The sequence below is a fragment of the Betta splendens genome, chromosome 16 (genome assembly GCF_900634795.4).
Source record: "Betta splendens chromosome 16, fBetSpl5.4, whole genome shotgun sequence".
In the NCBI taxonomy this organism is placed as follows: Eukaryota; Metazoa; Chordata; class Actinopteri; order Anabantiformes; family Osphronemidae; genus Betta; species Betta splendens.
Window position 1 is genome coordinate 8,940,577 of NC_040896.2, and position 27,867 is coordinate 8,968,443.

At 50.6% G+C, this 27,867-nt stretch overlaps 5 protein-coding genes across 10 annotated transcripts; 3 read left to right on the top strand and 2 right to left on the bottom strand.

The window, feature by feature from the left end:
- Positions 1-50: 50 nt before the first annotated feature.
- LOC114843676 (uncharacterized) lies at positions 51-3,993 on the top strand. Its single transcript, XM_029130475.3, has 6 exons — positions 51-459; positions 1,233-1,472; positions 1,875-1,991; positions 2,108-2,231; positions 2,569-2,614; positions 2,762-3,993. The coding sequence occupies exons 1-6, from the start codon at positions 414-416 to the stop codon at positions 3,098-3,100; spliced, it is 912 nt and encodes a 303-aa protein (XP_028986308.1). The 5' UTR covers positions 51-413; the 3' UTR covers positions 3,101-3,993.
- A 304-nt stretch (positions 3,994-4,297) lies between these two features.
- Positions 4,298-5,422, top strand: irgq2 (immunity-related GTPase family, q2). The gene has a single exon (XM_029130504.1). The coding sequence runs from the start codon at positions 4,298-4,300 to the stop codon at positions 5,420-5,422; it is 1,125 nt and encodes a 374-aa protein (XP_028986337.1).
- An 8-nt stretch (positions 5,423-5,430) lies between these two features.
- On the top strand, positions 5,431-12,033 carry si:dkey-24p1.1 (uncharacterized protein LOC556718 homolog). 3 transcript variants are annotated; one of them, XM_055503146.1, is made up of 18 exons: positions 5,431-5,828; positions 6,324-6,401; positions 6,490-6,894; positions 7,010-7,279; positions 7,483-7,746; positions 7,937-8,197; positions 8,289-8,570; positions 8,674-8,964; positions 9,195-9,452; positions 9,553-9,813; positions 9,927-10,008; positions 10,081-10,138; positions 10,282-10,406; positions 10,515-10,572; positions 11,143-11,237; positions 11,317-11,386; positions 11,465-11,621; positions 11,652-12,033. In XM_055503146.1, the coding sequence occupies exons 2-18, from the start codon at positions 6,347-6,349 to the stop codon at positions 11,726-11,728; spliced, it is 3,069 nt and encodes a 1,022-aa protein (XP_055359121.1). In that variant the 5' UTR covers positions 5,431-5,828; positions 6,324-6,346; the 3' UTR covers positions 11,729-12,033. The 3 variants fall into 3 exon arrangements, with proteins under 3 accessions (XP_055359121.1, XP_028986127.1, XP_028986126.1); XM_029130294.3 differs by having other exon boundaries at positions 5,431-5,913; positions 11,465-12,033; XM_029130293.3 differs by having other exon boundaries at positions 11,465-12,033.
- Positions 12,034-12,171: 138 nt separating this feature from the next.
- Positions 12,172-16,289, bottom strand: LOC114843600 (B-cell receptor CD22-like). Of its 3 annotated transcripts, XM_029130296.3 has the most exons (11): positions 15,889-16,289; positions 15,663-15,731; positions 15,220-15,588; positions 14,849-15,145; positions 14,302-14,559; positions 13,969-14,229; positions 13,437-13,703; positions 13,067-13,363; positions 12,871-12,970; positions 12,733-12,778; positions 12,172-12,564 (listed from the first exon to the last, which is right to left on the bottom strand). In XM_029130296.3, exons 2-11 carry the CDS (start codon positions 15,712-15,714, stop codon positions 12,430-12,432), a joined length of 2,082 nt encoding a protein of 693 aa, XP_028986129.1. In that variant the 5' UTR covers positions 15,715-15,731; positions 15,889-16,289; the 3' UTR covers positions 12,172-12,429. The 3 variants fall into 3 exon arrangements, with proteins under 3 accessions (XP_028986129.1, XP_055359123.1, XP_055359122.1); XM_055503148.1 differs by having other exon boundaries at positions 12,172-12,525; positions 15,663-16,289; XM_055503147.1 differs by having other exon boundaries at positions 15,663-16,289.
- Positions 16,290-16,435: 146 nt separating this feature from the next.
- Positions 16,436-27,818, bottom strand: phldb3 (pleckstrin homology-like domain, family B, member 3). 2 transcript variants are annotated; one of them, XM_029129978.3, is made up of 15 exons: positions 27,364-27,816; positions 23,967-24,106; positions 23,733-23,843; positions 23,433-23,570; positions 23,233-23,361; positions 22,131-22,298; positions 21,103-21,213; positions 19,836-19,937; positions 19,685-19,772; positions 19,205-19,358; positions 19,043-19,124; positions 18,702-18,839; positions 18,415-18,625; positions 17,743-17,828; positions 16,436-17,103 (listed from the first exon to the last, which is right to left on the bottom strand). In XM_029129978.3, the coding sequence occupies exons 2-15, from the start codon at positions 24,102-24,104 to the stop codon at positions 16,969-16,971; spliced, it is 1,791 nt and encodes a 596-aa protein (XP_028985811.1). In that variant the 5' UTR covers positions 24,105-24,106; positions 27,364-27,816; the 3' UTR covers positions 16,436-16,968. The 2 variants fall into 2 exon arrangements, with proteins under 2 accessions (XP_028985811.1, XP_028985810.1); XM_029129977.3 differs by having other exon boundaries at positions 19,685-19,937; positions 23,967-24,128; positions 27,364-27,818.
- Between the last annotated feature and the right edge of the window lie 49 nt (positions 27,819-27,867).

The window sequence follows — 27,867 nt, forward strand, 5'->3', positions numbered from 1 at the left end:
AACATCACTAGAGAGAGGAGGCATCAGAAAAGGTAAGCGGAAACATTTACCACATTATCAATACCCATTTAGAAATAAAATCTATCAAAGTAACTCATTTGTAGTAATACTTGAATACGTGAATCCTTTTATTAAACCAGTGATTGACAGGGGCCCTGAGCAGAGAACAGCTCCTGTACAGTCTGCTGAGCTGCAGTGCAGTTATCTGTCAGGGGACCAGTGAGAACCTCAGGGGAGAGAATTATTCAAATGACCTAATGTGCAATAGGTGAACATGCAACATCCTGTGTGAACATCTGCATCGCGCTGTTTCTGGTCCAGCGTGACCAATTTAACTTCCTGTGTGTTCACTGCACTTCTGTGCCACGGACGGGTGTGAGGCACAGACACACGGTCGCGCTCGGCAAATCAGGATGCTCCTTCTCTGGCTGCTCGTGCTCTGTGGGAGAATCAACACAGGTACAGTGGGTAGTTCTTTATTATTGTGTGGAACAGAAAATGTTTTGACCTTGAAATGAATGCGCTCAAATCTTTACATTTCCTTTGTAGACTGAAAAAAACATAAATTCTTTTCACACTAATAGTTTTTTAATAAGTTCACTATGATGTTAAAGCTTTTTAAAATACTAAACTAAACTAAAAGTAGTAGTTTTGTGTGTTATTAACGTGTTATTAAAGCACATTACTCCTAAAGTCTCTGCATTAGCTGCCTTTGTGTTTTCTGGTACTGATTTCATTGTTTGGTCTACAACACCCCTAATCATTTCAGCCCAGCTGCTGCTTTCATCCTATGAGCCTCATAGATCCAGCAGGTCTGGATCTTCTGGTCGGAGTCTGTTAATTATTCTTAAAGTTAAAAACAGGCGTTGAGGCGTCTCCTCAGCACTACAGCTTCCATCTGTGGATCAGTCCACCTAAAGACCCGAAGGCTCAAACAGTACTGATACTTTTAGAATGTAACAAAAGTAAAAAGTAAAAGTCCAGGAACCTCACCCAGACCGACTCCAGGTTCTACTGTACCAGCTGGCATCACTGTAAAAGCTGTCAACAGCTGCATCGGCTGTGTTGACTTTCAGAACTACATTATATTTCCTTTTATGTGCTTTTTGTGTCTTATTTGTACTAGTTTTGGAGATGCTCCAATACAAGCTACTTGAAGTGAACAGTAATCTTTATGGCTTCAGTTGCTTGATTATATGACCTGATTCGTTTTGTGTTTACTCCAAATCCAGGTACAAGTTCTGACCCGAAGATGAAACAGACAGCCACAATGAACTGCACTTTTTCTGCTCAGGGAAAGTCCTGGTCATGCTCAAATGGAAGTAATTACAAAAACAATGGAGGACACAAAACTTTGACCATTAACCTGTCGGCTGAGCAAAATGGTACAAACGTCACCTGTAGGGTCAATTTAACAGCAGACATTAAAGCAGAGAAATCAGACCCTCTGACCCTGACCACAACCCTGACTTGTGAGTAAAATGTTACTTTTGACACTGGAAACTATTCTGCATCCACTTCTAAGGTTCTGGATTGAATGTTTACAGAACAGACCATATCAATGGCTTTTGGGCCACAAGTTGAAGAGAAACATTGACAATTTTCATTATTGACCGTCTCCTTTCACCTCTATGTATTTTCCCTGGTGACCTCTATAGGCGACCAGCAGGAAGTGCATCCACACTCACTAGAGCGTGTCTCCTTCTATTGTCCCTTGTACTCGCTGCAATTTTGAATACAGAAATATTAAAGTACCCGTAGTACTTGTGTACTGTTTCAAGGCTTCACTTTCTGTTTTAGCTTCACAGCCTGGAAGCACAAGTTGTTGTTGTTATTATTATTATGGTTATTAAATATATAATATTCTCCTAAAGCTGACCTGCAAAACTGCACCAGAAATGAAACACAACCTACGAGCGACTGTACAGCAAAACATCCAAACAAACCACTAAATGAAAGCAACTGTGCTGGAAAACCAAGCTGGTCAGAAGGTACAGTAACTATTAATCTTAAAGGTTGTTGTTTATTTGTTGCATGTAAATGATGTCAGACATAAAAGAAGCACTGGTTTAACACAACTTTACCAACTTGTCTGTCTTGATCACAGCTTCAATGATGATGTTGTTAGAAACTGTCCAAAAACCGGAGGTGATTTCTGCATTTTTAATTGGCTTCCTTCTTGCAACATTGGTTTCAACAGTCGTTTGCTGTATGAAGAGAAAATCCCACAGGTACAGTAGATCATCAAGTGTTCATTCATGCGCTTTTTTCATTCATTCATTTGTTTAGTTTGTTCATCTGGAACCTGAACTCCTGTTAATGTAATTCATTCATTCCCATTTCTTAAGCTTCAATCACTATCTAAACAATTGTTTAAATCTAATTCCAACTAATACATTTAAAAAAAATGAACGTTCATCAGATTTATTACGAGACTTATGATAAATCCTTGGAAGTTTACACGTTTTTGAAAATGTCAATTAAAAACAGATCAGAGAAAATTAACTTCACATCACAATGAATTCTTTATATTGTATGTTAATGTGCATTTGTTTTATTTCTCTCCAGAAAAAAACTGAAGCGCTATAGAAATCTTTCTGATGCTCTGGAGATGGTGAGCATCAAAAGGGTCCATGGGCATTTAGGTTCACACATCGAAGCATGTTGTTCAGGCCGTGTTTGAATTTTGTGACATCTAGTGGCAAAATTGGGGTTTACCACCAGATGCTCACCTGCTGCTCTGTCTGTTTGTATGTGACAGACTTATGACCCGGCGGACGCAGGACCAGGAACCAGCGCAGCCGTGAACTCAGATGTGGATTATTCCACCATCAAATTCTCTGCAGGGAGAGCAAAGAAGTTGGGGGAGACGACTGAGACGGAGTACGCTGAAATTAAAAGGGAGGAGACGGTGCAGGAGGAGGATGAGGGGGGCAGCCAGGGGGAGGGGGCGATCCTGGTGGAGGGGGAGGTGGAGGCAGAGAGCGGTGGAATGATGGAAGACGAGGATGCGGCGCTCTGTCCAGATGTGGAGGTTGCAGTTAGTGAGAACGAGGCGCAGTGTGGAGTAAACAATGTGCAGAGTCACTTCAGTGACTAAAACAGAAAGCAAGTCATGTCCTGTTCAAGGTGTCACTTCAGATAAAACACAGTGGTGTATTTCAACTTCTCTTACTGTGAGAGGAAGTTTAAAACGAAATCAAAATTCATACTAAAGCAGCCAGAAGGAAAAGGTTTTAAGCAGACTTTTGTATTGTTTTCAGAAGAACATGAAGTAATTTTCTAGAAATCACAGAAACACTTGAATGTGTGGCAAGTGGGAAAATTGTAAGTAAAGTCTGAAAATGCATGTGAATATCATCTGTTCTTTCTTGTTATATTATTTTTAGATATTGTGTAATAAACAAATTGGCCACATTAAATAATTCAGCTGTTTCAGCATCAGTTTGAAAGTTTGGCTATTATATGTTTTTTAATAATCCATGAACTTCTGGTTCATTGCTCTTTGTGTAATGTATAATAGTTTTTGTATGTTATTGTCTTCATTCAGATGCTATGATGTAATTAAACATTCTTCAGTTGTTCACAAAAAAAAGTCTAAATCTTTAGCTGCTGACAAGAAATCACGTGGGAGGAGAAGCTAAAATAGGAGAAATACTGCCGGTTTCGAACGTTTTGCATTGAGGCCTCTGCAGCTGCTCACACATCGTCTGAACTCTCAGCTTTACTGATGTGACGCTTCCTCTTTACTGCGTTTGTGTTTAATGGCAGCTTCATAAAGTGAATGAATAATGTGTGTCAGTGACGAGAGAAGGACAAAGAGGTTTAGAAGCTGATGGTCCTGATGACGCAGAGATGAGCTGATGAGACACAGGATCCTGTGTTGGTATTTAACTGTTATGAGACCGAACCCTATATTTTTACTACATGATCGTTCTTCTGAGCGGTAACATTCATTTTGTTGCCAATAAATAAATGTGACCTGTATTAAAACACGTTTGGTTTATTTAAATGCTCATGCTCCACATACTGAACATGCAGAGTATGCGTTTAAAGGGATTGGGGATTAAGTCTTAGCTCCAGGATTAGAAGGTTCCGCTAGAAGGACACACACCCTGTAACAGACAGAGACAAAGGTGACGCCGTCGCAGCCGAGAGCCGGCGACTGGACGCGTTTCAGCAGAACCTCTTCTGTGTCTGTGAACCAGCGCCGGACGAGCGCATCGCTCTCACGTCTCTGTTCGAGAACTGTCTCAGCTCTTCGTCCGTTCACGCTCCACTCGGGCTCCTCTCAGACATGGCCGATGTCCTCAGAGGACTCAGCCTCCTCGAGTCCCTCACAGAGTCCATGGAGAGCGACAGGTTGTCGGAGGTCCGGGAAGCCGTGGAGGAGCTGCTGATCAGCAGGGTCAACGTGGCGCTGGTGGGCGAGCGAGGGCGCGAGAAAGCGGACCTCCTGAACGCGCTGCGAGGCCTCGGGCCGGAGGACCAGGGGGCGGCGCTGTGCCCGGGCCCTGAGCCTCCAGAGGGCGTGGTCGGCTATCCGGACCCCAAACACCCGGACTTCCGCCTGTGGGACCTGCCGCCCCCCGCGGCCCCTGAGGGCTACCTGGACCGAGTGAGGTTCTGCCGCTACGGCGCCGTCCTCATGGTGTTCACGCGGACGCCGCCGCCCGCCAGCGTGCGGGTGTTCCTGGAGGCCCGTTCCGTGCAGAGGACGCCCGTGTTCTTCACCCTGCTGGCCTCGGCTCAGGACGACCCGCGGGCGCTGGAAGCCCGGCGGAGCGGCAGCCTGGCGGCGCTGGCGGCGCGGGGCGTGTCCGCACCGCGGGTCTACGTGCTGGCACCGGCCGCCCTGCACGCGTGGGACTTTCCCGCTCTGCTGGAGGACGTGGCCCGCGAGCTCCCGGCGCTCCGGGCCCAGGCGCTGGTGCTGGCGCTGCCGGTGCTGGGCCCGTGGCTGGTCCCACAGAAGAAGGCGGCGCTCCGGACGCTGGCGCTGGCGGCGGCGTGGCTCTCTGGCGGGGCGGCGGCCGTGCCCGTTCCCCTCGTGGCCTCCGTGGTGGACGCCGGCGTGGCCGCGCGCGTCCTCGCCACGGCCCAGCGGTCCCTGTGCCTGGATGAGCGGTCGCTGGAGAGCCTGGCCCGGCAGAGCGGCGCCGACGCCTCCGGGCTGAAGGCCCTGCGGACCTGCGCGCTGTCAGTGGAGGTGGGCAGGGGGGAGGTGAGGAGGCGCCTGGCGGCCGCAGACGTGGGCGGCGCCTCCGCCTGCTCCGAGCTGGTGGCGCTGGCGCTGCCCAGACAGGCCCGGTCCGCCGGCCGCTCCTTCGCTGCCATGCTGCAGGCGCTGAGCGGCGCCATCGACGACATGGCGGCCGACGCTGAGCGGATCACGGCCGCTGCTCACGGGGGGCGGAAGTGAAGCACAGCGTTGTTCTCACTGCGCTGTTTCCTGTTTGTGCTCAGCTCATTTTCTTTTATCATCGAGGTTTAATACTTTGTGCGTCCTGTGATGATTTTCTACCCTTTGTGATTTAATAAAGTGTGTTTACTCATTGTGTAACTAAATCCCCCAACCTGCTTTTTGCCTGTGTTTGGTCGCCACCCACATACTGTACCATCAAATCGACTTTCACCAGTAACAAATGCATTAAAAGAGGAAGTGAGAGAAGGTTCAGCTCCTTTGCTGCTGTAAGGAATCACCTTCATCAGTTCATGTGTGTCAGAGCCTCTTCTTGCATGATGGCACATGCAAAGTCTGTGAAGTGACATGTAGCCATCACATCGCGGTTTCCCAGCAGTTAGGAGGACGTCTGCTGCTTCAGGAGGTGAGAACAGGCTCGTCTCTGCTTCTATTTAACTGCCTGATGCTGTAGGTTCTGTCTGTAAACGTTGGTGTCTGTCGTGTGACAGGTAAGAATGAGTCTGATTTAAAGAAGCTTTGTGATTCAGTGACACTGCTTTTGACTTTGATCCTCTTTCTCCGTAAAAATATGTGTAAAAGCAGAGCAAAGGATTTGACTTTTCAATGTTTCAAATGATAAAGATGCTAAACATTCACCCCGACAACAAAGATCTGATTGGGGCCAAATCAAACTAGAACTGATTTAATTCCAGGGCGGTTTACAAACTTGTAGAGTAAAAGACCATGTTCATTCTGAATGTTTTTTTTGTTTTTCATTTGAATTTCTTTCATTTCTCATGCTGAAATGAGGAAGAAAACCATGACAAGTGTCAGATAAAAACCAAAAATGGGGAAGATCAAGCAGCTTATTTTGGTACAGCAGCAGTTTGACGGCAGAGTTTTCGTTGTTTTGTTTCAGATTCTAACTTTTATTCCTGTGTGATGATGATGAACGATCACGTCCTTCGCTGCTTCATATTTCTGGCTTTAGTGAAAAGTAAGTATTTCATTAGCTGACTGTTGCTTTTAATGTAAATAAGTGTCATGTCTAGTATCCAACTCTATTTGTGTTGTCACCACCACAGACTTGACTTCTAATCCGCCCTTTGAACTGGACGGCAACGCACTGACAGTTAAGGAAGGATCCTGCATAAAATTAACATGCAGAGTCACTTACAGTGTTTCTGCATCTAATGCGTATTGGTTCTGGATGAAGGACCCACAGTGGATAGAAGCTTACAAAAATTATTCTGCCACCATCGTTTACAGCACAAATAATGTAACACGTCCTGTCAGTCCAGAGTTCTCAGGCAGAGTTCACTATGTCGGATCTCCATCAGAAAAATGGAACAATCCTTCTCACACATCCCCACCACAGTGCAGTATTTTAATCTGCAACCTGAACAAAAACGACAGTGGACAGTATAAGTTCAGATTTATTGGTGCAGATAAATGGAGTACTAAAATGACTACTACCGTCACAGTTACAGGTTTGTAACAAAAATTTGTTTTGATACCACAATTAAATAGAGAGTATTTTCTTCATCAGCATCAAGTCCAGCGTTTCGACCCACTTCTTACTCCGTGTGTCTCTCATTTTTTCAGATAATCCATGTCCGATCACTTTTGAGAATCAACCACCTGTGAAGGAAAATGACACGATTACACTCACATGCTCCACTTTAAGTTCGTGTTCTTCAAGCCCACAAATCACAGATCTGTCAAACCTGCACTCAACAAAGTTGAATGAAAGCAAAACCCATAAGAGCGTCAGCTTCACAGCCAGCTGGCAGGACGACGGCAGAGCGTTCTCATGTCAAGACCCGAACAACTCGGACAAATATTTGATGAGAAACGTCAGCGTAACTGTAGAATGTAAGTTTATGACCCAAAGGCTCATTTACAGTTTAACTGGAAGCTCCTACTGTGACCTGATGCAGAACATCTGTAACCTGCTGTATTTACCAAGTTCTGCAGCTCAAGACTTTACTGAGGCTAAAACTATGAACAATGATTACATTTGTGAGCGTGTTTAGTTTGAGTGATTACTTTAAATGTTTCTGAATTTGTTGACACAGATGCTCCTAAAGGAATATCGAGCGCAATAAGCAAAAACAAAATCAAAGAAGGAGATTCAGTGACTCTGACCTGCTCTGCCAAAGGAAACCCACCCCCCACCTTCACCTGGTTCAGGACAAATGTCAGCAGTGACCCGGACACTGTGGCATCAATAGCTGAGTGGGAAATCACATCAATAACTGAAAAGCATTCTGGACAATACTACTGTCAAGCTGAAAACAAATATGGAAAACTTGAATCAAATGTAACTATTGATGTTCATTGTAAGTACCTCCTGTGTTTTTACATCAACCTAATATTTTTTGTGTGATTTAACATCTTTAGTGCAGTTGCATTTTTTAATTTGTGTGTTATTAATAATTATTTGTTTTAATTGACAATGTAGCTGTTGTGTTGCTGTAATTCTTGTGGTCACTTTTGTTGTGAATGAAATGTGACAATTTTGTGTTTCAGTCAAACCTGAAGTTGAGATCAAGATGCTTTCACCTGCCACTGTGACAGAAGGAGACACTGTGACGTTAAGTTGTAATTTAAAACGAAGCAACCCACAACCATGGAGCTACGTTTGGTACAAAGATGAAACACGGATCGGTACTGAGTCAGAGTCTAAGTATGTTCTGAAAGTAAGTACCCAGGACAGAGGCTTCTACAAATGTGGAGCAACCAACACTGAGGGAACTGGAACATCAGACACGGTTCAAATTGTTGTTCAGTGTAAGTTTTTAGTGTTCATAGAAAAGATGATTATAAAAATAGGAGGAATCCACAAACTGTATCACAGAAAGCAAAATGTTTTTCTTTCCAGACCGTCCGAGGAAACCGAAAATAGTGTCTGAAGAAACTGTGAAAGTTGGAGGCTCCCTCACACTGACCTGCGTCACAGACGCCTATCCTGCCCCACATTCATACTACTGGTATCATTACAATAACAACCAACAGACTGACTCCCTGCGGCGGACGTTCCGTAACGACAAAAGCCTGACCCTGAAGAATGTACAAAGAGCAGATGAAGGATGTTACACGTGTAACTGCACCAACAGCATCAGTTCAGGACCAAAAAGTGACGAGAAGTGCATAAAGGTGCTGTGTAAGTACTTATAATACTCTGTGGTTGTATAACCATCATGCCAGGTCACTATGAGGGGTAGAACTGATCTGGCTCTACATAACATACATAATCTCCTCTTCAGACCCTCCCACCGTCCCTGTGCTGTCTATGGCTTCTGAGGTCACAGAAAACCAGACCGTTGCCATCAGCTGCTCTGCTGAAAGTTACCCAGAACCAACGCTCAGTCTGACCCGGTCCACATCAAACAATCAGCCTCTAGAAGTGAAGGTCCTCGAACCCAGAAGTGGCTGGTACCAATTCAACCAGCTCAACTACACCTTCAAAGTAGCGTCAGGCGATGCTGGAGATTACACCTGCAGAGCCTCAAACTCCGAGGGTTGGAACCATAAGCAGCAGAATCTGGTGGTGAGATGTGAGTGAATCAGTGTCACATTATGTTGGTGCTCATCCAACACGTTCAGTTCTCCACATAAATACATACAGTGTGTAGCTTATTTGAAGGCAAACCGGGTGCCTAATTTTGATTTTGATCAGCTTCGGTTATTAAACATTTGGGGATAGTGATAAATACACTGCGAAATAATGTGACAATGTTCAGGTCTCTCACTTCACTTATTAACTAATTTTCTTTTGTAAATGCAGATACTCCCAAAGACATGAAGATAACGGGTCAAGTTGTTGTAAATGAAGGAGAGTCACTGACTCTTTCCTGCACGGCCTCGTCTGTCCCCCCTTTGAAATCATTCAGGTGGACGAAGGACGGGGAGGAGGAAACAAGTTGGAAATCTGCGCAGCTGTTTGTCAGGTCTGTGAGTCCCTCTGACAGCGGAGCGTACAGATGTGCAGCCAGCAACGACGTGGGAACAGCAGAGTCACAGGCAGCTGTGGTTAGAGTCAAGTGTGAGTGGACTGGTGCTAAAAGGAAGACGCAGCAAAGCTGTGTTTACGGTCGTGGCTTCAAAAGGGAACGTGTATGAAATGAAGTCTCTCTCTCCTTTAGATGCTCCAAGGCACACGGAGATCACTCAGTCAAAAGAAGAGCAGGACCCCGATGGGAGGAGTTACATCACACTGACCTGCAGCACCGAGTGCTACCCCCCCGCCACAAAGTTCACGTGGTACCGGGAGGAAAAGGGCCAAGAGGCAGAAGTGTCTAATGGTCAGACCCACACTGTGTCCTCAGACCAGCCTGGACTCTATTACTGCGTAGCAAGTAATGAGATAAAGGGAAGACGATCCGATGGCGTTTATCTCTTTGACGGTGAGTCCTGTAAAAGCTCTGAGTGCCTCATGCTGTAAAGTCTGTAAAGCATATTTCCTGATAGACTTGATGCTTGTTGACGCTCCCCAACGCTTCATCTCTTCTCACAACAGACACCGTTAAAAAGGCACTGAGGCTCTCTCTGAGTCTCTTCCTCATCCTCCTCGTTGCCGTCATCTTTGTCCTGGTTTACAGGTAAAGTAGTAATAACCACCTGACTCATCAGTTTTTTCCCTGGCGCCTCTGACCTGTCGTGTCTCTTCTCAGACACAGAAAGAAGAACTCAGCTCAGCCTGGAGCCACACGACGCTGCTGTTGCTTCCTGGTGAGGACTGATCTGTGAAAAGCCTTTGATTTCAGTTTAGTTCCTTTATATCGCAACAAGACCTTACACAATTAAATAAAGCAGCACTAGGTTGAGAGCAAAGATTAGGAACGACCACATCTCTTCTCTCATGCGTGTGTCAGTGCTGGTCCAGACGTCCCAGCAGGGGGCCTGCGGGACGCGGGACCTTCTTGGCAGAACCTTCCAGGAGCAGAGACGACCTCCTGTCGGAGCGAGCGCAGCCGCAGCATCCTGCTCCAGACAGCACGTAAGGCAGCGTCCACACGCAGCGGGGACAAAGCCTCCGTGTGTGAACGGATGAACGCTGTGATGACACAGCGAGTGCGCGCCGCTCATCAGCGTTGTTGCTCCACAGGCCGGCGCCGGACGTCAACACCGTTTACAGCCTGGTCAACGTGCCTCCACAGAAACAGGCGAGTTCAGCAAGCGACACTGCACGAACCTGCTAGAGTTAAAGCAACGGCTGATTCTGAATGAACAGTCAAAAGTCAGTGATTGAGAACAGCATTAGATGCTTGGATTTAGAAATGACGGTCGTAGACTGCATTGGAAACTTGAGCATGTTAAGATGTGGTGTTTACTGCAGCAGGCAGATAAGATCTAATAAAAGGCGCTGCAGTGGAAATAGCAGAAAAGCGTTATTGGGTGTTGAGTCTGTAGCAACCACAACACAGACTGAAGCGTCTCTGCTCAATGTGGAAATCCCCCCGCGTTATTTTCTGCCAGTAACCTGGTGAAAACCACTCAGATTAGAGGTTTGAGGTATAAATGTTTTTAACCTACACCTAAATTTAAATATCTTACAAACTGCCTTCCTTAGAAGCCGTGAAGCCGTTTCTGAGCGGCGGAGTTTGAACGGCACATCCGTCCGTCAGCCCACAGGACAGCAGTCACGCAGTGATTTCACGCTGCGGCGCCGTTTCCAGCATGAATGACCTGCTGTGCCGCGCACTGCATTCACTTGTTTGTCTGCGTGTGCTCAGGCTGCCGTCGCACACAAGGCCGTCCGGCTGCAAGGTGGCCCCACGGAGGCCCATTCTCCCAACTACGCCTCCCTGCACTTTGGCAGCAAGACGACGTGAGCATCTGTGCTGCACAGAAACCCAACATCGCAAGCATTGTGACAGGAAGCGATTTTATCATATTTCTTTTATTAGCAACAAACAGCCACAACCGGCGGCGGACGATGTTTATGCCAAGGTGTGCAGGTCGAAGCCCCATAAAACGGTCAGACTCCAGATTCATTCATTTCCTGTCAGATGGAGGCGGGAGTCGTTGCCTGATGCTTCTCCTCCGTTCCCCTAGAATGAAAACGAATGGCTGACGGACTACGAGAACGTGGGCGCCACGGTTGCAGCCAAGGCCCCGGAGCCCTCGGACGACGACGACACCAGCAGCGACGACGACGTGCAGCTCAACTACGCGCAGGTGAGCTTCAAGGCGAAGCCCGGACGCCAGCGCGGCAGCGGAGACTCCAGCAGCGGAGACTCCAGCAGCGGAGACTCCAGCAGCGGAGACTCCAGCAGCGGAGACGACTACGACGTGCAGTATTCTGACATCAAAATCTGACGCAGCGCGAAATCGTGTGTGTTATAAAGGCTCTACTATCATGTTGTTCTTGTTTTAATTATATTTTTATTGCATTCCTGCTTCACTTTGCAGCAGAAATGATACAAACACAAGTCAGGTTTAATAATTGTTTTAAAAACGAGAACTGTTCATAGTTTAATTTGAAGTTATTGTGACTGTGACCACACAAAGCTGTGCGGAAATCAGTTCACCGAGGCGACAATCGAAACCACAAAGCTCCAAACTTTACTTTGACAAAACTAAACAGTCTTACTATCAATAAAACCATATACTCAGACACTGAACTACAGCTTTTTACTTGTAATTTGTTGTGCAGAACGTTTAATTATTGATTAATTTGATTAACCCGAGAATAATATTGATGTTAGAAGTGTTATTTTCATCATCTGTGTCATGTGGTAACTAAAATATGCAGTTAAATTATTCCATCTAGTGTTTTTAATGTTACGTAAAGATAGAACTAAACTCAACTGGAGCTTCACGTGTATCACGTCTCTAATCGCTCACTTCAACAGGCTGCTTCTGTACAGATCTCTGCTTCACCAAAGCAGAACCTTCCCCAGAATGAAAGCGTCACGTTGTGACTGACTCCATCAACCGTTTTCTCCTTTTGCCCAAAACAAGCATCTTGTCATTCGCCTCCTCCAGAGTCTGAATCCGAGCGCGCGTGGCCTCGTGGTTTATCCTCTGATCCCTCCGTTCTGCAGGTCTCCCTTGAATGTGGTCTGGACTACAGCAAAGCCCTCATTGGTCGGTGGTCCTGCCTCCAGAACGGCCTTAGTGTCAGAAAGAGGCTCCGTGTTTGAAGAGCTGGTCTGTAGAAAATCAGACTCACATCAGTTCAGTAGAACAAATAATTCCCCATTGAGGCATTAATAACGTCCTATCTAATCTAATGAGCTTTATATGGTTCATGGCATTGGTCACATGACTGCCACATGTCTATAAGCCTAAAGAAAGCATGTGATATACTGTAGACTCACCTCATTAGTGAGTCTCTGAGGAGGTGAAGGGCTGCGTCTCCTTTTCCTGGAAGCAACACAGTCATTTACTCTTAAATGAAACCTGTGATGGCAACACAGGCGTCGGCTCCTGTCTCCGCCGCCATCTCTACGTCTCACCTGCCGACGCACAGCAGCAGCGGGACGCACGCCAGCAGCATCCCAGCAGCTCCGGCCGCACAGCCGATCAGCAGGGACACGGTGTGTAGACCTGAAAAGTCTCCACAAGCCCAGACGGGTCAGTCAAAGCGGAAGAGAAGCTAACCGAAGCTAACCGAAGCTAACTGAAGCTAACTGAAGCTAATGCAGCCACTACCTAGCGGTGTCTCACTGGAGGACACGTTGAAGCTCCAGCGGTCGGAGCCCAGCGGGTTGGTGCTGATGCAGACCAGGGAGGGGAGGTCTTCCTGCCAGTGGTACATGGTGATGAGGCTCCTCACGTGCATGCTCCCCAGAGGAAGCTCCCTGATGGGGATGTCGGCGGAGTGATTCACGGGCTCCCCGGCTAGTTCCCAACGCAGCGAGGGGGTCGGATTCCCCTGACTGTCACAGGAACACCGGATCTGCGACAGAACGTTGACACAGCGGGAGGAGGCCTGGATCACGGGAGCAACTGCAGGACAGGGAACAAGAACCGTTCATGTCCAGACGTTCAGTAGCTAAACACATCATTCAGGGACTCTTACATGTGACGTCAACGCTCGCAGGCTCTGAATATTCAGCTCCGTGGACGTTCAGGGCCTGACAGTAATACCGATCCTCCGACAGCTTGGTCACGTTGAAGCTGAAGTCCCGGTCCGAGCCCACAACCTCCCGCTCCCTGGCCGTCACTCGGAACCAGGTGAAGTTGACCACTCCTGGGTTGCCAAGGCTGGCGCAGGTCAGAGTGACAGCGCTGCCGTCGGGCACCGGACCGGAGGGGTCGACGAGCAGCGAGGTGTTTCTAGGGGGGTCTGAGGAGAAGAAGCGTCTTTGGTCCGAGCTGCTGTTCTCAGGTGGTTCGTCAGGACATTAAGTCAAACATACAACAGACGGATTAAACTGAAACAAAGCCTTCGTTATCTGGAGATGACGGACGCAGACCAGACAAAACAGCTACACATATTAACACACTGGTCCAGATGTGGACCGCTGGCACCGCAGACAGAGTGGCAGTGTTCAGGGTCCAGACGTGGCGTGTTTGGACCAGTGGTACAGAACAGGCTCTTTTCAACTCACACTCAACGTCCAGCTGAGTGGACGCGGACGTCTCCTCCCCCAGGTCGTTCTTGGCTGCACAGCGGTATCGGCCGCTGTGCCTCTGGTCGGCGGCGCCGATCGCCAGCGTCGGGCCGCGCTCCCCGTCCTCCGCATCGTCTCGGTACCAGGTGTAGCTGCTCACCGGCGGGTTGGCTCGGCTCCTGCACGCCAGAGAAACGGAGCTGCCCTCCAGAATGGGCCCGGGAGGGTCCAGTGTCACGGCCGTGCCCTTTGGAGAAACTGGAGGAACAAAGCTCTGCTCATGTTTGTGCCGTTATTTAACTCACGTGTGTCCATTTGAGTCTGACTCACACAGGACGTCTATCTGAGCCACGGACGAGTTCTGGCTGCCGTGCTTGTTGCTGGCCTGGCAGTAGAACCGGCGGTCGGCCTCTGAGACCGCTGTTGAGAGCCTCCTCTTGGAACCCACCGCTGCCACCTGGTCCCCGTCCACTTTGTACCAGGTGTAGCCGTCTGCAGCCGGGTTCGCGTTAGAGTTGCAGGTCAGAGTCACAGAGCTGCCCTCCTTCACCGGACCGGGGAGGCCGACTGTGGTGTTGTTTGGAGCATCTGGAGGACGTTTATGACACATCAACATGAGTTTAGCTACATGTTATTATATCAACCTATTATTATGACATTTGCCTCAGGTCAGAGCAGGAAGATGAATGCTCCTCCAGTACTGACGCCTCACATGCATAGGTGTGATTTGCATATGTTCAGTACAGTGAATCTGCTTCCTTGTTATAAAAGTACTAAATCTGCTGAAAGCCCAGACTGAAATACCTCATTCATCCGATTATAACGAAGCAAGAGAACACGATAAGATCTGAAACAACAACATGTAAACGACGCTCACAGAGAACACGCAGGGTCAGACCGTGCTCGTACACCAGGTCGCTGTTTCCTGCCTGGCGGCTGTACAGAGCGCTGCAGGAGACCCGCTGCCCGTTGTGGAGGTGAGAGGCAGTGAAGTTCACGGCCGAGGTCACAGATTGGGCGTCGGCGGCGTCCTCGGCGTCGCCCACGCTGGGGGTCCACGTCAGCCGTGGAGGCAGAAGGGGACAGGGGGCCGCCGCCGAGCAGGTGAGCGTCACCGGAGAGCCCTCCACCACCTCCAGGCTCGACGGGCTCAGCGTCGGCCTCGGCAGAGAATCTGGTGCACGAGAACAGCAGAAGCGCTGGTCAGATGGGGCTCCTCGCGCACGAACCACAGGACGAAGCGCGAACCTCGAGCGCTGATGAGGACGCGGTCCGGAAAGTTGAACTTGAGCGCGTTGTCACACTCCAGCCTGAGGTAGTAGTGGTCGTAATGGTTGGGCGGCAGGTCGCTGAAGACGGTGGTGCAGTCGCCCCGCGGCAGGAGGCCGCTCAGGTTCCCCTGCAGCAGGTTCAGGCCCTCGCCGGCGCCGCTCAGGCTGGAGTCGAACACCTGCGTGCGGCTCCAGCTGCCTCGCTTCCAGATGACCTTACACGACTCGTCCAGGCGGGGCTCGTAGTCCGAGGGCACGCGGAACCTGCAGGGGACGGCCACGCAGGACCCGCTCAGGCCGTCCACAGCCTGAGGCAGGAAGGCGGCCCAGCGCTGGCACCGGCCGCCTGGAGTCACAGAGAGTCACTGCATGAGTACATACGTGCAGAAATGGACTCACACACGCGGACCGGACTCCGACCTTGAAGAAGGAAGCACACGAAGAAGAAGAAGAGCCTCACAGCGTCGGACATGACTTTATGACACGGTCCTGCACAAAAATATTCATATCATCACAGTGTCAAATAAGCAAAAACAATGTTTCAGTCAAATGTTATTACACATAATAAATATACACAACATACAAAGAAATGTTAAACTATTTATAAAACCAATTCAATGTATGGAAAAGTTGTTTGAAATCTTACCTTAAAGCCAAAGGTGAAGCATAAAAATACCCACTTGATTTAATTAGTTAATTATCAGTTAACGTGTTGGAAATTGCTGGAGAAACAGATGTGGGCTTCGCCACTGAAGGGTCAGTGGTTACAGTCCAGCCACAGTCTCATCAGACTGAGGCGTTTCTGCTCAGATGCTCAGACTTGACTGAGGAGTGACGCTCTGCTCATCAGCAGCGTCTCAATACTCTCTTTATTACAGCAAAGTCTCCTACGGTGGCTTCTCGGCAAATATTACAAACAAATACAAATGTGTGGTAACATCTGGATCATGTGACGTATGATATAAACAGATAAAAATGTTTGTTCATATCTGTATTAGATGTATTGGCAGTTTCCAGATAATAACTGATTATTTAAATGAATAGACTGAAATAGATTAAATAAATTGCCAAAATTTGATGTTTCACATCAAGCTGGAGTTTATCAAAAGTCATCATTTTGTGATCATGAGGATTCAGATTTTATTTTGTTTCCTGCACATAAAGTGTTAATGTGACAAAAAGACCAAAGTAGATGATTTATACAAAGACCCATTTAATTGTGTATTCACATCATTGATGCTTACACTTGTTAGATATGAAACCCATATAAACTCCCAAGGAATAACTTAAATGATAAAGATTAAATCGGTCTTTACTGAAAACAAAGACTCAGGTAGAGAAATAGTGTTTGCCCTCGACACAGCTGACGGTCCATCAAAGCTTCACTCATACAGTTTGAGCAGTTTATTCTGTTGACAGTCTTGTAATGTCAGTAAGTGACCAGCAGGGGGAGCTCCTGTTCAAGCAAAAATCCTCCGAGTAAAAGCGAAACCAGTGGCGTCACCACGGAAGCTTTATTCTGTCAGTAACCGTTTCCTCCGTTCACTTTAATCACAGCGACACCATGAAAGTCAGCGCACGTGCGAGTGCCGTGCACTTCCTCCGCATCCTGATGGTTCCAGGTGCAACGTCGGCCCCTGATGTGGATCTCAGCCCCACCGCCCTCAGACGGGCAGAACTCTCTCAATGTCTCAATGTGTCTCCAGTCACATAAAAAAAAGAACGGTCAATATCGGCTGTGCTCATCGGTCGCCGTGACGATGACGTCCATCCAAATCCGCATGGAGACTGCGTTTGAAGCCACCAGGAAGAAAAGTCGGTCGTACGTCTTGACGCAGAAGGTCAGGACCGGCCGTGGAGACTGGAGAGAAGAGAGAAAGCGAGGTCAGGTTTGATGCACAACGACATCTACCTCAGTGAAGATCCTCACATTCATTCTGCTATGAAACTAAACTAAACCTAAACGAAAGTAAAACAAACCTACAGACACCTAATTATACTGAATGCTAATTAATTGAGTCACAGCGTGAAAAACAGGTTTCCCATGGTGCAATTTGAGCCCCGGCGTCACTCGACACCTTGTGGGACCTGAGCGCTGGCAGCAGATCTGCTAAGTGCTGGGCGGCAGCTCAACAATAGCAGCGCCACCTAAAACCTGCCGTTCGGCTCCCATAATGTACATTATTTAGCCCCGTGCACATCTATTAATACGTCAATCCACTAAATGAGCCACTGCACAAAAGAAAAACTGAAGCAGAAAGAAAAACTAGGTCATGTCAATATACACCCAGATAAACAAACACGGGAGTGAATCAAACCGAGGCCGTGAGACGCATCAGCACCACACAAAACGTGTCGACCCGATTAAAGCCGAGTCGCTGAGTTCACACGAAGAGGCGGCAGCATCGGCCTCATGTGAAAACCTTCTGTCCCGACCGGCGTCTGCTACACGCGGGCTTGAGATTCTGATCCAAGTTCTGGTCCAAGTCAGGGAACTCACAGACGCAGCCGTTCGTAGGTGATCGTAGTAAACTTCCTCTATGGCCTGAAAGTAGATGACGCCCTTCAGCTTCCGCTCATCACAGTCTGCAAAGGGACAAAGAAGCCAAGCAGTCAGCGTCTTCCATGCACACACACACACGCACACACAGACAGAGACGCACGCGCGCACACAGAGACGCACACGCACACATACACGCACGCGCGCACACAGAGACGCACACGCACACACAGAGACGCACACGCACAGATAGAGATGCACACACACACACACACACACACACACAGACAGAGACGCACACGCACACACAGAGACGCACACGCACACACAGAGACGCACACGCACAGATAGAGACGCACACACACACACACACACACACACACACACACACACAGACGCACACGCACACATACACGAACACACACAGACAGAGACGCACACATACACGCACACACACAGACAGAGACGCACACGCACACACAGAGACGCACACGCACAGATAGAGACGCACACACACACACACAGACAGAGACGCACACGCACACACAGAGACGCACACGCACACATACACGCACACACACACACACACACACACACACACACACACACACACACACACACACACACACACACACACACACACACACACACACACACACACACACGTCTAACCTGTGTAGTACGCCAGCCGCCTGTGCTCCGTGTCGAACAGGAACCACCTCTTCTTCCAGGTCTTCACCCTCCCCCCCCTCTTGGTCAGGAAGCCGGCGCAGCGTCGCGGCGTCAGCCGCAGGTCGGTGCAGGCGGCCACTCCGTGACCCAGCGACTCCACGTGGGCCCGGAGGTCAAAGTTCGGGGAGAGGAAAAGGGGCAGGCTGCGCTGCTGCAGACACGACGGGAGGACGTTGAACGCGGGGAATTTAGCGGAGCGAAAACCCCACTGCTGGTTCCACACTCACCTCTGTGGAGGAGAGAGGCGGAGCCTGTGGCTGCTCCTTCACCTCCAGCTCCGGCCCCGGGGGGCTCTCACATCCCTGTGCTCCTGTTTGGGCGGCGGTGGGGGGCCTCTCCTCCAGTAACATCTGCCGTCGCTCCTCCTGGTCACCAACACATCAAAGCAGATTACTGCCTTATAAACATTCGCCTTCGCAGTTTCAACATTCACACGAGCTTCTTCCAGAAAACATCTGGCTGCGTATTTCCCACACATCTGCTCGGCGTCAGCGCGAGCGCGTGGGCGTCGGGGATCGGGCGGCCGTGCCTGGCGCGGCGGCCGGCGGTTCCCACGGCGCCGACTCACCCGCTCCCTGAGCAGTCGCTCCCTCTCCGCCTTGGCCTCCCTCAGCTTCCTCTCCATTTCCACAAGATCCAACAGGCACGGGCTGAAACGGAAGAGCACTGGCATCACTGCAAACGCCCCTGTTTGTTCGTCTCCTGCCAGACAAGCAGACGGGTCACAGACCTGGCAGCGCGGGAGCTGGTGGCGCTGTCGCAGGGCGTGAGGAGGGCGCCGCCGTTGCTGGTCCCGGGTCTGTGGCCGTTGCTGAGTCTGTGAGCGGGGGGGGGGGAGGTGAAGGCCTCGGGGGGGTGGACGCCCGGAAGCGGCCTCACCAGCCCTGAGGAGACACGGGATGACGTCAGTGGGAAAGAGACACCCCACCGGTGGCCACGAGTGAACCAGGAGGCTGCTGTGAAAGAGGAGGTGGAGGACGAACCTGTCGAGACCTGACACGACCGGGATCGGGCTACTCTGACTTTACGGGCAGGAATATGTGTGAGAGCGCTGTACAGGTAAGTCCTGCTCCGCTTCCTAGCGCTGTAATAACAAGCTACCGTCCTGACGGACACGCCTCGGATTCGACTGAGAGGGAGGGAGCTGAGCAAACAGAGCGAGCGAAACTTGCTGACGAGTCCGGGCATCGGAACCGCGACGGGAGCTCACCCTGGACCGAGACCGGCCTGTCCGTCGCCTTGCTGCTCCTGTGGGAACTCCTCCTCCTGGGGAAACTGGTGGCTTCTCTGCACGGGTCCTGAAAAGCACAGCCCGTCACATTCAAGTCTGCGTCACCGCGGGCCAACGGTCCGATCGGCACCTGAGGAGGCTTGTGCGCCGTCAGGGGGGACAGTGACATCATGCAGGGGGCAGAGCCGGTTACGTCGGCCCAATCGGCGAACTGGTTCTTCTCTTTGAGAACCTGCACAACCAGATCAAAAACGATAGAACGGTAAAAGTTCAGTTTAAAAACGGCGAATTCAAAGCGTTCAACATCTGGCTGAGAGGGAACGACGGGAGCTCAACGCGGATCATCACCTCGCCGCGCTTGGCTCCGAAGCTCCCGCCCTCTTTGACTCACCCACACACACACACACACACACACACACACGCCGGGCCAGCGTTTAACTGCAGCGATTAACCCTCGAAGCGTTCACAACCAGCACGCGGCAGCGACGGGTTCTGTTCACCTTTAATCCTGAAACCCTGTGTCAGAGTCACAGCTCATCCCAGAGTCACAGCCTTCGGTCTGACACCACCTCACCCCTTCTCTCCTCCTCCCTCTCCTCCCTCTGCCGGACGCTGTCTCTCATTTAGCAACGCAGAACAACAAGTTAAGATTCACACAGACACACACACACACACACACACAGATAAGTTTGAGTGCAGTGTGTTGTTGCTTACCACACGGTGTAAAGAGCCCGTCTCCTCTCACACACACACACACAGACACACGCTCACACTGGCAGCACCTCCTTCCCAGGGCTCACTCCTCCCTCCAGGTTCAGCCAAGCTCTCTCTCTCTGTCTCTCTCTCGCTCGCTCTCTCTTGCTCTCTCTCTCGCTCGCTCTCTCTGTCTCTCTCTTGCTCGCTCTCTCTCTGTCTCTCTCTCGCTCGCTCGCTCTCTCTTGCTCTCTCTCTCGCTCGCTCTCTCTGTCTCTCTCTTGCTCGCTCTCTTTCTGTCTCTCTCTCGCTCACTCTCGCTCGCCCTCTCCCTCCATATCTGATTTACTTTCTCTCTCCCACATCGCGTCTCCTCCTCATTTCAATTGGTGATCAAAGGCGAAAACCACCGGCTCTGTGATAAAGTTGTTTAATTAGTGGCTGAGTAAATCACACATGCTGGAGGAGCGGGTATTTACAGGAAACGCTAACATCACACGCGCTGCTTTGGGCTGGTCTCAGGAGTTCTGCCAAGAATATAATCACTGGATGTTTTTGACAAAACTCAACTGAAACCCACTGAAAAGCGAAAACAGAAAGTTACGGATTGACGCTTAAAACACGGAGGCTGCGTCTAAACTCCTTCCTTCCTAAAACATCACAACAAGATTCTTCTGCTTGCGGTTGGTTGGGCTCCATCTTACGGTGTGAGTCGTGTGGACGAGCTCCCTCCTCTCCTTCCTCAGGGCGCTCAGCTCCCGCTCCTTCTCCCTCTCCATCTCCTGCAGCTGCGTCTCCAGCTGCTCGACTCGCTCCTGAAAACCCAAAGCACAGTGCTTCACGCGGGGCTCAGGTGCGGTGGAGGACGCGCGGGGCCGGACTCCGTCGGCTGAAGCCCGCCGCGACGCCGCGGCCGAGACACAATGCAAATCAAACATCTCGTTTGCAAGTTAATGAGAGGCACGAGGGAGGCACGCGACGGCGCGTCTGGCCGTAAATCAGCAAACACGAAGCGTCGCTGCAGCTGAGTCAACTCCCGTCCTCACAATCAGCCTGCTCTCCTCCTGCAGGTTCCAGACGACTGGGAACAAACCATTATTATTTCCAGCGTTTGTCTTTTGTCTGCAGCCGCATGCCTTCGTTACTGAGGAATCTGACGTGGAGGAAAATCCACTATTTGAGAGCATCTACAAAAAAAAAGTGAAAAACCGTTTTTAGCTCTGCTTCGGTCTCCAAATCCCTGCACGCCTTCTATCTTTCCATCAACCGTCGCCCTCTGTCTGCAGCTCAGACTCAGACAGGGCGATGCTGCTCAGCGTGAGGTCAAGAGTTCACGCACGTGTCATCGCTTGATAGCGAGAGAGGAAAGAGCACGAGCAGCGGCCACGTGACAGGAAAGGAGATGCTGGATACGCTCCACTGGTTCAGGATTTAAAGGGAAATAAGACAAGAAACACTGTGCATCCTTAAATAAAAACGCCCCAGTGAGGATAAAGTAAAGTAAACCTAATTATGATGTAATGGTTCTAATCACGAAAGCGTGTGAAAGCGCTGGGCGCCATTAGACGATCAGTTTCTCAGTTTGGACCCGCTCTGCACACGAGGCTCATCAGTGACAGGAAGTGGGCGTGAATGTGAACCCCCGTCGGCCCGCGGGCCCAACGCTGGTACCGGCGCCGGCACCGGAGCAGCTCCTCACCGCAGGGAGCAGCCGGACCGCTCTCACGCTCACCTGGGCCGCGTTGACCGCGTGCTGCTGGCAGGACAGTTCCCTCTGACCCGCTCCCGGGTCCCGGCCCGACCCGGCCTCCTCGTCCTCCTCCAGGCCGCTCTCGCGCTCCAGGACGCGGAACTCCCAGTCCTCGAACGCCCGCGCCGCCGCCTCCATCGCCTCCTTCTCCTGCGGAGAGCGGAGGCTGATACAGATGCAGAACGCGCCTCACACGGCGTCTTATGAGGGAAAACCTGCTCTTCCACTCGTGAAATCTGAACTTGGCTGCTTTGTTTGTGTATCAGTATTCGTTTGTGCCAAACCGGTTTCGAGAAGCTCTGACATGTCACAGAGCAGCCGAGGAGTCGAACCTGTCACCTGGCTCTTAAAGCGAGCGGCGGCGCATTCACAGGGGACAATGCCCACTTTGTTCTGAGCAGAGTCACACGTGCACACACACAGATATAGGCGCACACACACACACACACACACGCACGCATGCATGCACACTCACGTGAACGCACGCACGCGCACGCACACACACACACACGCACACACACGCACGCGCACGCACACACACACGCACGCACGCATGCATGCACACTCACGTGCACGCACGCGCGCACACACACACGCATGCATGCACACTCACGTGCACGCACGCGCGCACACACACACGCATGCATGCACACTCACGTGCGCGCGCACACACACACACACACACACACACACATGTACACGCGCACACACACGTGCACACACACAGATATAGGCGCACACACACACACGCACGCAGACACAAGCGCACGCACGCACACACACACACACACACGTGCACACACACACGCACACAGACACACAGACGCGCACGCACGCACACACACACGCACGCACGCACACGCGCAAACACACAAGCACGCACACGCACACACATGCACCCACACACAGGTGCACGCACACACACACACACACACATATAGACGCGCGCACACACACACACACACACGCAGACACACACACATATAGACGCGCACACACGCACGCACGCACGCACGCACACACGCACACACACACGCGCGCACACACACACACGCACACACACGCACACACACGCACGTCTCACCGGCTGCAGCTGCCGTCGGAGCTGCTCCCGCTTGCTCTCCGGCTGACTGGAGATCAGCCTCTCCTTCTCGCAGCAGCTCCTCCTCAGCTCCTCCACCCGGCGCCGCTCCTCCTCCAGATTCTCGCGCTCCTGCGGCGACAGATGCGGTTTGACGGACGCAGACCTTCAGACGGGACCCGAGCGTCCCGGCGCCACCTCACCGTTCTCCTCTCGCCGCGTCTGAGCGTCTCCCGCCGTCGCGCCTCCTGCTGCAGCGCCTGCAGCTTCTGCGTGTGTCTGCGCAGCTGGTCCCTCTCCGTCTGCAGCTCGCCCTGCAGCAGCGCGATCTCCAGCTGCAGCTGAAAACACAGGAGGCGCCAATAAATGAATGGGATTCATTAGGAGTTCACCTGTTGTGCAACAGGTGGTAAATATTTAGCAGGGGTGAAACATTTAGTAACTCCAGTAATCAAGTATCATTAGTTCTAGTGTTGACTAAATATTCATATTATATTCCTCACCTCAATCTTCAGCTCCTCCTTCTGCTGGTCGATCTCTGTGATTCGCTGTTGGAGCGTGGAGGGCGCCGTTAGGACCCTCAGCGAGCCCCCGTCCAGCTTCCTGACGCAGGGCTGAGGGTTTAGAGGTTTAGTCAGGAGAAGCAGGAGGCTCCATCAGCTGCACCGTGCGTGGGTCCACCTCCGACCTCAGGTTCCACCCTCCCCCCTCCCCCGTCACAGACCCCCCCCATTTACCTTCTCGCTCGCCGAGCTGCTGCTCTCCGTGTCCGACTCGGCCCCGGAGGAGGAGGGACTGTGACCTCCGGCCACGCGGGCGACCCACGGCGACTGCAGCCACGGGCTCCTGGGGGTCTCCATGTTGTGTTGAGGCATTTCTACGGAACATGTGCGAGGTGACTAATGAGAGGAGTAACGAAGAGCGCAATCAGCCACGTCATCACTTCACAGCCCAGAAATCCCCTGAGGCTCGCGTCACGTCGCTGAGCGGAGAAGTGGGGATGTGGTGGTTTGTGGGTGGGTTCAGACTTCCTCTCTGTGGACGTGACGGCTTTTCTGTTCGAGGCTTTGAACGTATAGAACTGAAACTGAACAATACATTTAAAAATAAAAAACAAGAAGCTGCATCAGAGGAGACTTTGATGCTGCGCTCTTTGTTCTGTCACATTCATGTACGTGAGCGACCAAATGTCTTTATGTTCACGAGTGTTTGCACTCGTCCACATCAGAGCGACCTCCTAAAGACCTCCATCACCACAAAGCCATAGTCGTCCTCCGCTGACCTTGATCTTTCAAATACTCAAATATGAACAGAGCAAAACCAATTTGTGGGAAAGTCCTTTTTCCCACCATCCTCTCCTCTCGCTCCATCCAGGCCTTATTAGGCTGCAGGCGAAGTGGAGGCAGACATAAATATACATGTGAGGGTTTCCAAAGTGACAGCGACAGCGAGATGAAGGGGGTGAGAGGCCTGGACAGACAGAGGACAGGGCCTAGTTTTCACATGGTTTCAAAGGACAATAGTGACCGAATGCACAGTATAAATAAAGTTTCACAGTGTCTGTTGAACGCAGACGCCATTAACACGTCGTGTTTCATGGATTCAGTCATTTACAAAACTAAATCTGCATTCATGAGTCAAATGTCTACAGTAAAAATATGCTTCTCCTCCAGTGAATATCCGTGTTTATCAGTGTATTGATGACTGGTCTGTTCTGCAGGAAAAAGCAGGCTTAAACTGACTCTGTGTCAGTGTTTAGATCTGACCTGAACTAAAGTCCACGCAGATACACTATCGACATGACAGAGACGAGCGTGACACACATTTGGGAGGAAAGTCCAGACTTTAGGAAAACACAGAACAGTAACAAGAGCTTAAATAAATACAGTTCACTAACACATGAGACGATAAGAAAGTCACCAACTATGGATTAACACAAAAACCTAAATCTGCAAACAGAGACAAAGAAGGAGAATAAAGTTCATCCTGAGGACAAGATCCAAGGACAACGCATAGTTTTGTGCCGAAATAATGGGACTTAATTGTCGGGAGGGTAAATCCTCTGGGGACCCAGACAACAGCAAGAGAATACACCCAGACACAGCTCTGCAGCAGCAGTGCGTGTGTTTGCACGTGGGTCAGTGCGTTTTATGTAACAAGCACCCAGAGGTGACACAACACGGATCCTAGAAGGCTTCAGAGCTGCATCGGTCCCAGCGCTGATAATCCAGAACACCAGCACCAGCTGACTGGCCCGACCGCAGCTACACAATCAGACCAGTGTCACAGACGCGTAGCACTGAACGCTGCTCGGGTCATATTATCTAACCATGCGCTCCGTCAGCAAAGCCCATCGCTTCATCAGCACCGTGAGGAGAAACAAATGAGCAGAGGACAAACCTGAGCATTTCACTGCAAATATTAACAACAACCCTGAAAGCACACAACATATGTTAAAAAAATGTTCTCGTAATCATATAAAAAGCAGTTAAAAACAAAATGAGATTATCTGGTGTTACCCACGATGCATGTGGCTCAATAACGGAGGAAGCAACAGGTGCATTCTGCCATGACCTCGACCCTGCCAGGACCTGTGTGGACCTGCGTGGACCTGCCAGGACCTGCCAGGACCTGCGTGCACCTGCCAGGACCTGCCAGGACCTGTGTGGACCTGCCAGAACCTTCCAGGACCTGCCAGGACCTGTGTGGACCTGCGTGGACCTTCCAGGACCTGCCAGGACCTGTGTGGACCTGTGTGGACCTGCCAGGACCTGTGTGGACCTGCGTGGACCTTCCAGGACCTGCCACTGAACAGACGTGGTGGGAGTGAACGCTGATTACAACCGTGGCCCATGTGCTGATGAGCCCAGAGTTTGAGGCTAATTTGAATTCCTGCCAGCAAACAGCAACACGGATCTGTTATCGCCGGGTTCCTGATGTTTGCAGTTCGATAAACTGATATTTTATCAGTGGATGAGTCACGATTGCTTCTGCATGAAAGAAATGTGTGACACTAAACAAACAGTATAAACCAGCGACTAGTCTGCACCGACCTCCTGTTGGCCTGTTGCCGAGGAGCAGCGTTCATCACGGTCCATATTATGTGTACAGGAGCAACAGGTGACAGAGATCCCAGTCACTGTGGGAGTGACACATCCTGATCCCACAGCAACAGAACAGCACAGTGCATTTCTGCTGTTCCCTGGTTTATTTTGATACGTTCCCGTGGTTTGAGATTTGTCTGTATTTTCAGTCACCGCTTTCATATCGGGCTGTGAATTCAGTCCCAGTGTTTCAAATATCAGTGCCGGTTATTTGAATCAGAGCTGATTCAGGGAAGCAGATAATCTGGTTTCTGCAGGGAAATACCCGGCGCTCCAAACCGTGCTCTGCTGAAGAGAAGCTACAGTGGGCTGAAAATGAAAACTCTTCAGTTCACGGAAGGAGGAACGACACTGGACGCTAGAACAGAACCAGAACAGAACCAGAGTCGCCGTTCGCTCTTTTCTGACACGTTAGTTGTGTTTCGCACCTTTGGCCCGTGTGACTGTAACTCACTGCGCCGTCAGATTCCTTTGACCTGAGTAAAGCTGTGATGCAACACTGATCCACTGATGACAGCACCGACACAGAGACTCTGACTTGTCTCATGTGAAAACAACACAACACAACAACACGGGAGCAGGAGCCAGAATCGTTCATTAATAATTAAAGCCAGTAGGACAATTCCTCCCAGACCCGTTCACAACACACGCACCCACCGTTTATCCCAACGCACTGATGGGATCCAGGCTCATTGTAAACCAATATGTAAACAAGCTGCATTATCAGGGGACAGGACGACGGTTGAACCCGCACAAAGCTGAACACTCGACAGATAAGAGCTGGTGGAACGTCCTGAGGTCAACGTGCCGTGACGCCGCGGCCACAGTTCACTTCCACGCGCGAGAGTTTGGACTCTGACGGTGAATCCGCTTTTACCGATTCCTGCGCTTTGGCCGCGCGACCATTTAAATGTTTGTCCACAGCAACAGAGAACTTCTCCAACTTCCCCGTGTTCACGAGCTCCACTCACGCGCGTTCATCTCAACGTTTCGTGATTGGAGTAGAAAGAGCTTTATAAGCAACACTTACCGGGATTTGCGCGTTCCAGCCTGACTGAGCAGAGTTTCGGGTCAAAAGTGTCAACGCCGCACGACACGAGAGAAGGAAGCGCGTGAAACTGTCCCCGACGCGTCACATCAGCGAGCTTGGTCTCGCGAGCGCTTTCATTTTCATATTCAGAGGATCCAGGTGTTTTCCTGTGAAGTTGTCGCTCTTTCACCAGGTGACCTTCCCACAAACCCGACGGATCATCAAAGCCGCGCGTCTGCGTCAACAGGTGAAACCGAACTGGGAGCGCGCGGCGCGGAGGAGGGCGACGGAGGCGGAGTGAGTCACTCAAGAGCTCGGTGTTGTAATAACCTAAAATAACCACAAAAAAGTCCGCACACGTCCCTTCACGCCAAATCCTCCGCTCCGCCGCTTTCTGCGCTGTTTCGCAGCCAGAGTCCAGGTTCTGCCGCAGCAGGATGCGCTGACGGCGCCTCTGCGCGTGCGGACGCGCCCTGGCCCGGTGCCAAGCGCCGAACTTGAACG

Bases quoted from the DNA above. Each gene is read 5' to 3' on its own strand.
- LOC114843600 (XM_029130296.3), bottom strand. From the start codon at position 15,714: ATGTCCGACGCTGTGAGGCTCTTCTTCTTCTTCGTGTGCTTCCTTCTT. The intron at 15,589-15,662 runs GTCGGAGTCCGG...CTGTGACTCCAG, and splicing joins CGTGTGCTTCCTTCTTCAAG to GCGGCCGGTGCCAGCGCTGG. The intron at 12,779-12,870 runs GTGAGACGTAGA...TGTTGCTTCCAG, and splicing joins CTGCTGCTGTGCGTCGGCAG to GAAAAGGAGACGCAGCCCTT.
- phldb3 (XM_029129977.3), bottom strand. From the start codon at position 24,104: ATGCCTCAACACAACATGGAGACCCCCAGGAGCCCGTGGCTGCAGTCG. The intron at 21,214-22,130 runs GTGAGCGTGAGA...TTGGGTTTTCAG, and splicing joins ACGCGGTCAACGCGGCCCAG to GAGCGAGTCGAGCAGCTGGA. The intron at 19,938-21,102 runs GTAAGATGGAGC...CTGGTTGTGCAG, and splicing joins TCGTCCACACGACTCACACC to GTTCTCAAAGAGAAGAACCA.
- si:dkey-24p1.1 (XM_029130294.3), top strand. From the start codon at position 6,347: ATGATGATGAACGATCACGTCCTTCGCTGCTTCATATTTCTGGCTTTA. The intron at 8,571-8,673 runs GTAAGTACTTAT...TCTCCTCTTCAG, and splicing joins GAAGTGCATAAAGGTGCTGT to ACCCTCCCACCGTCCCTGTG. The intron at 10,009-10,080 runs GTAAAGTAGTAA...GTCTCTTCTCAG, and splicing joins ATCTTTGTCCTGGTTTACAG to ACACAGAAAGAAGAACTCAG.
- irgq2 (XM_029130504.1), top strand. From the start codon at position 4,298: ATGGCCGATGTCCTCAGAGGACTCAGCCTCCTCGAGTCCCTCACAGAG.
- LOC114843676 (XM_029130475.3), top strand. From the start codon at position 414: ATGCTCCTTCTCTGGCTGCTCGTGCTCTGTGGGAGAATCAACACAG. The intron at 1,473-1,874 runs GTGAGTAAAATG...ATTCTCCTAAAG, and splicing joins CCTGACCACAACCCTGACTT to CTGACCTGCAAAACTGCACC. The intron at 1,992-2,107 runs GTACAGTAACTA...TCTTGATCACAG, and splicing joins AAAACCAAGCTGGTCAGAAG to CTTCAATGATGATGTTGTTA.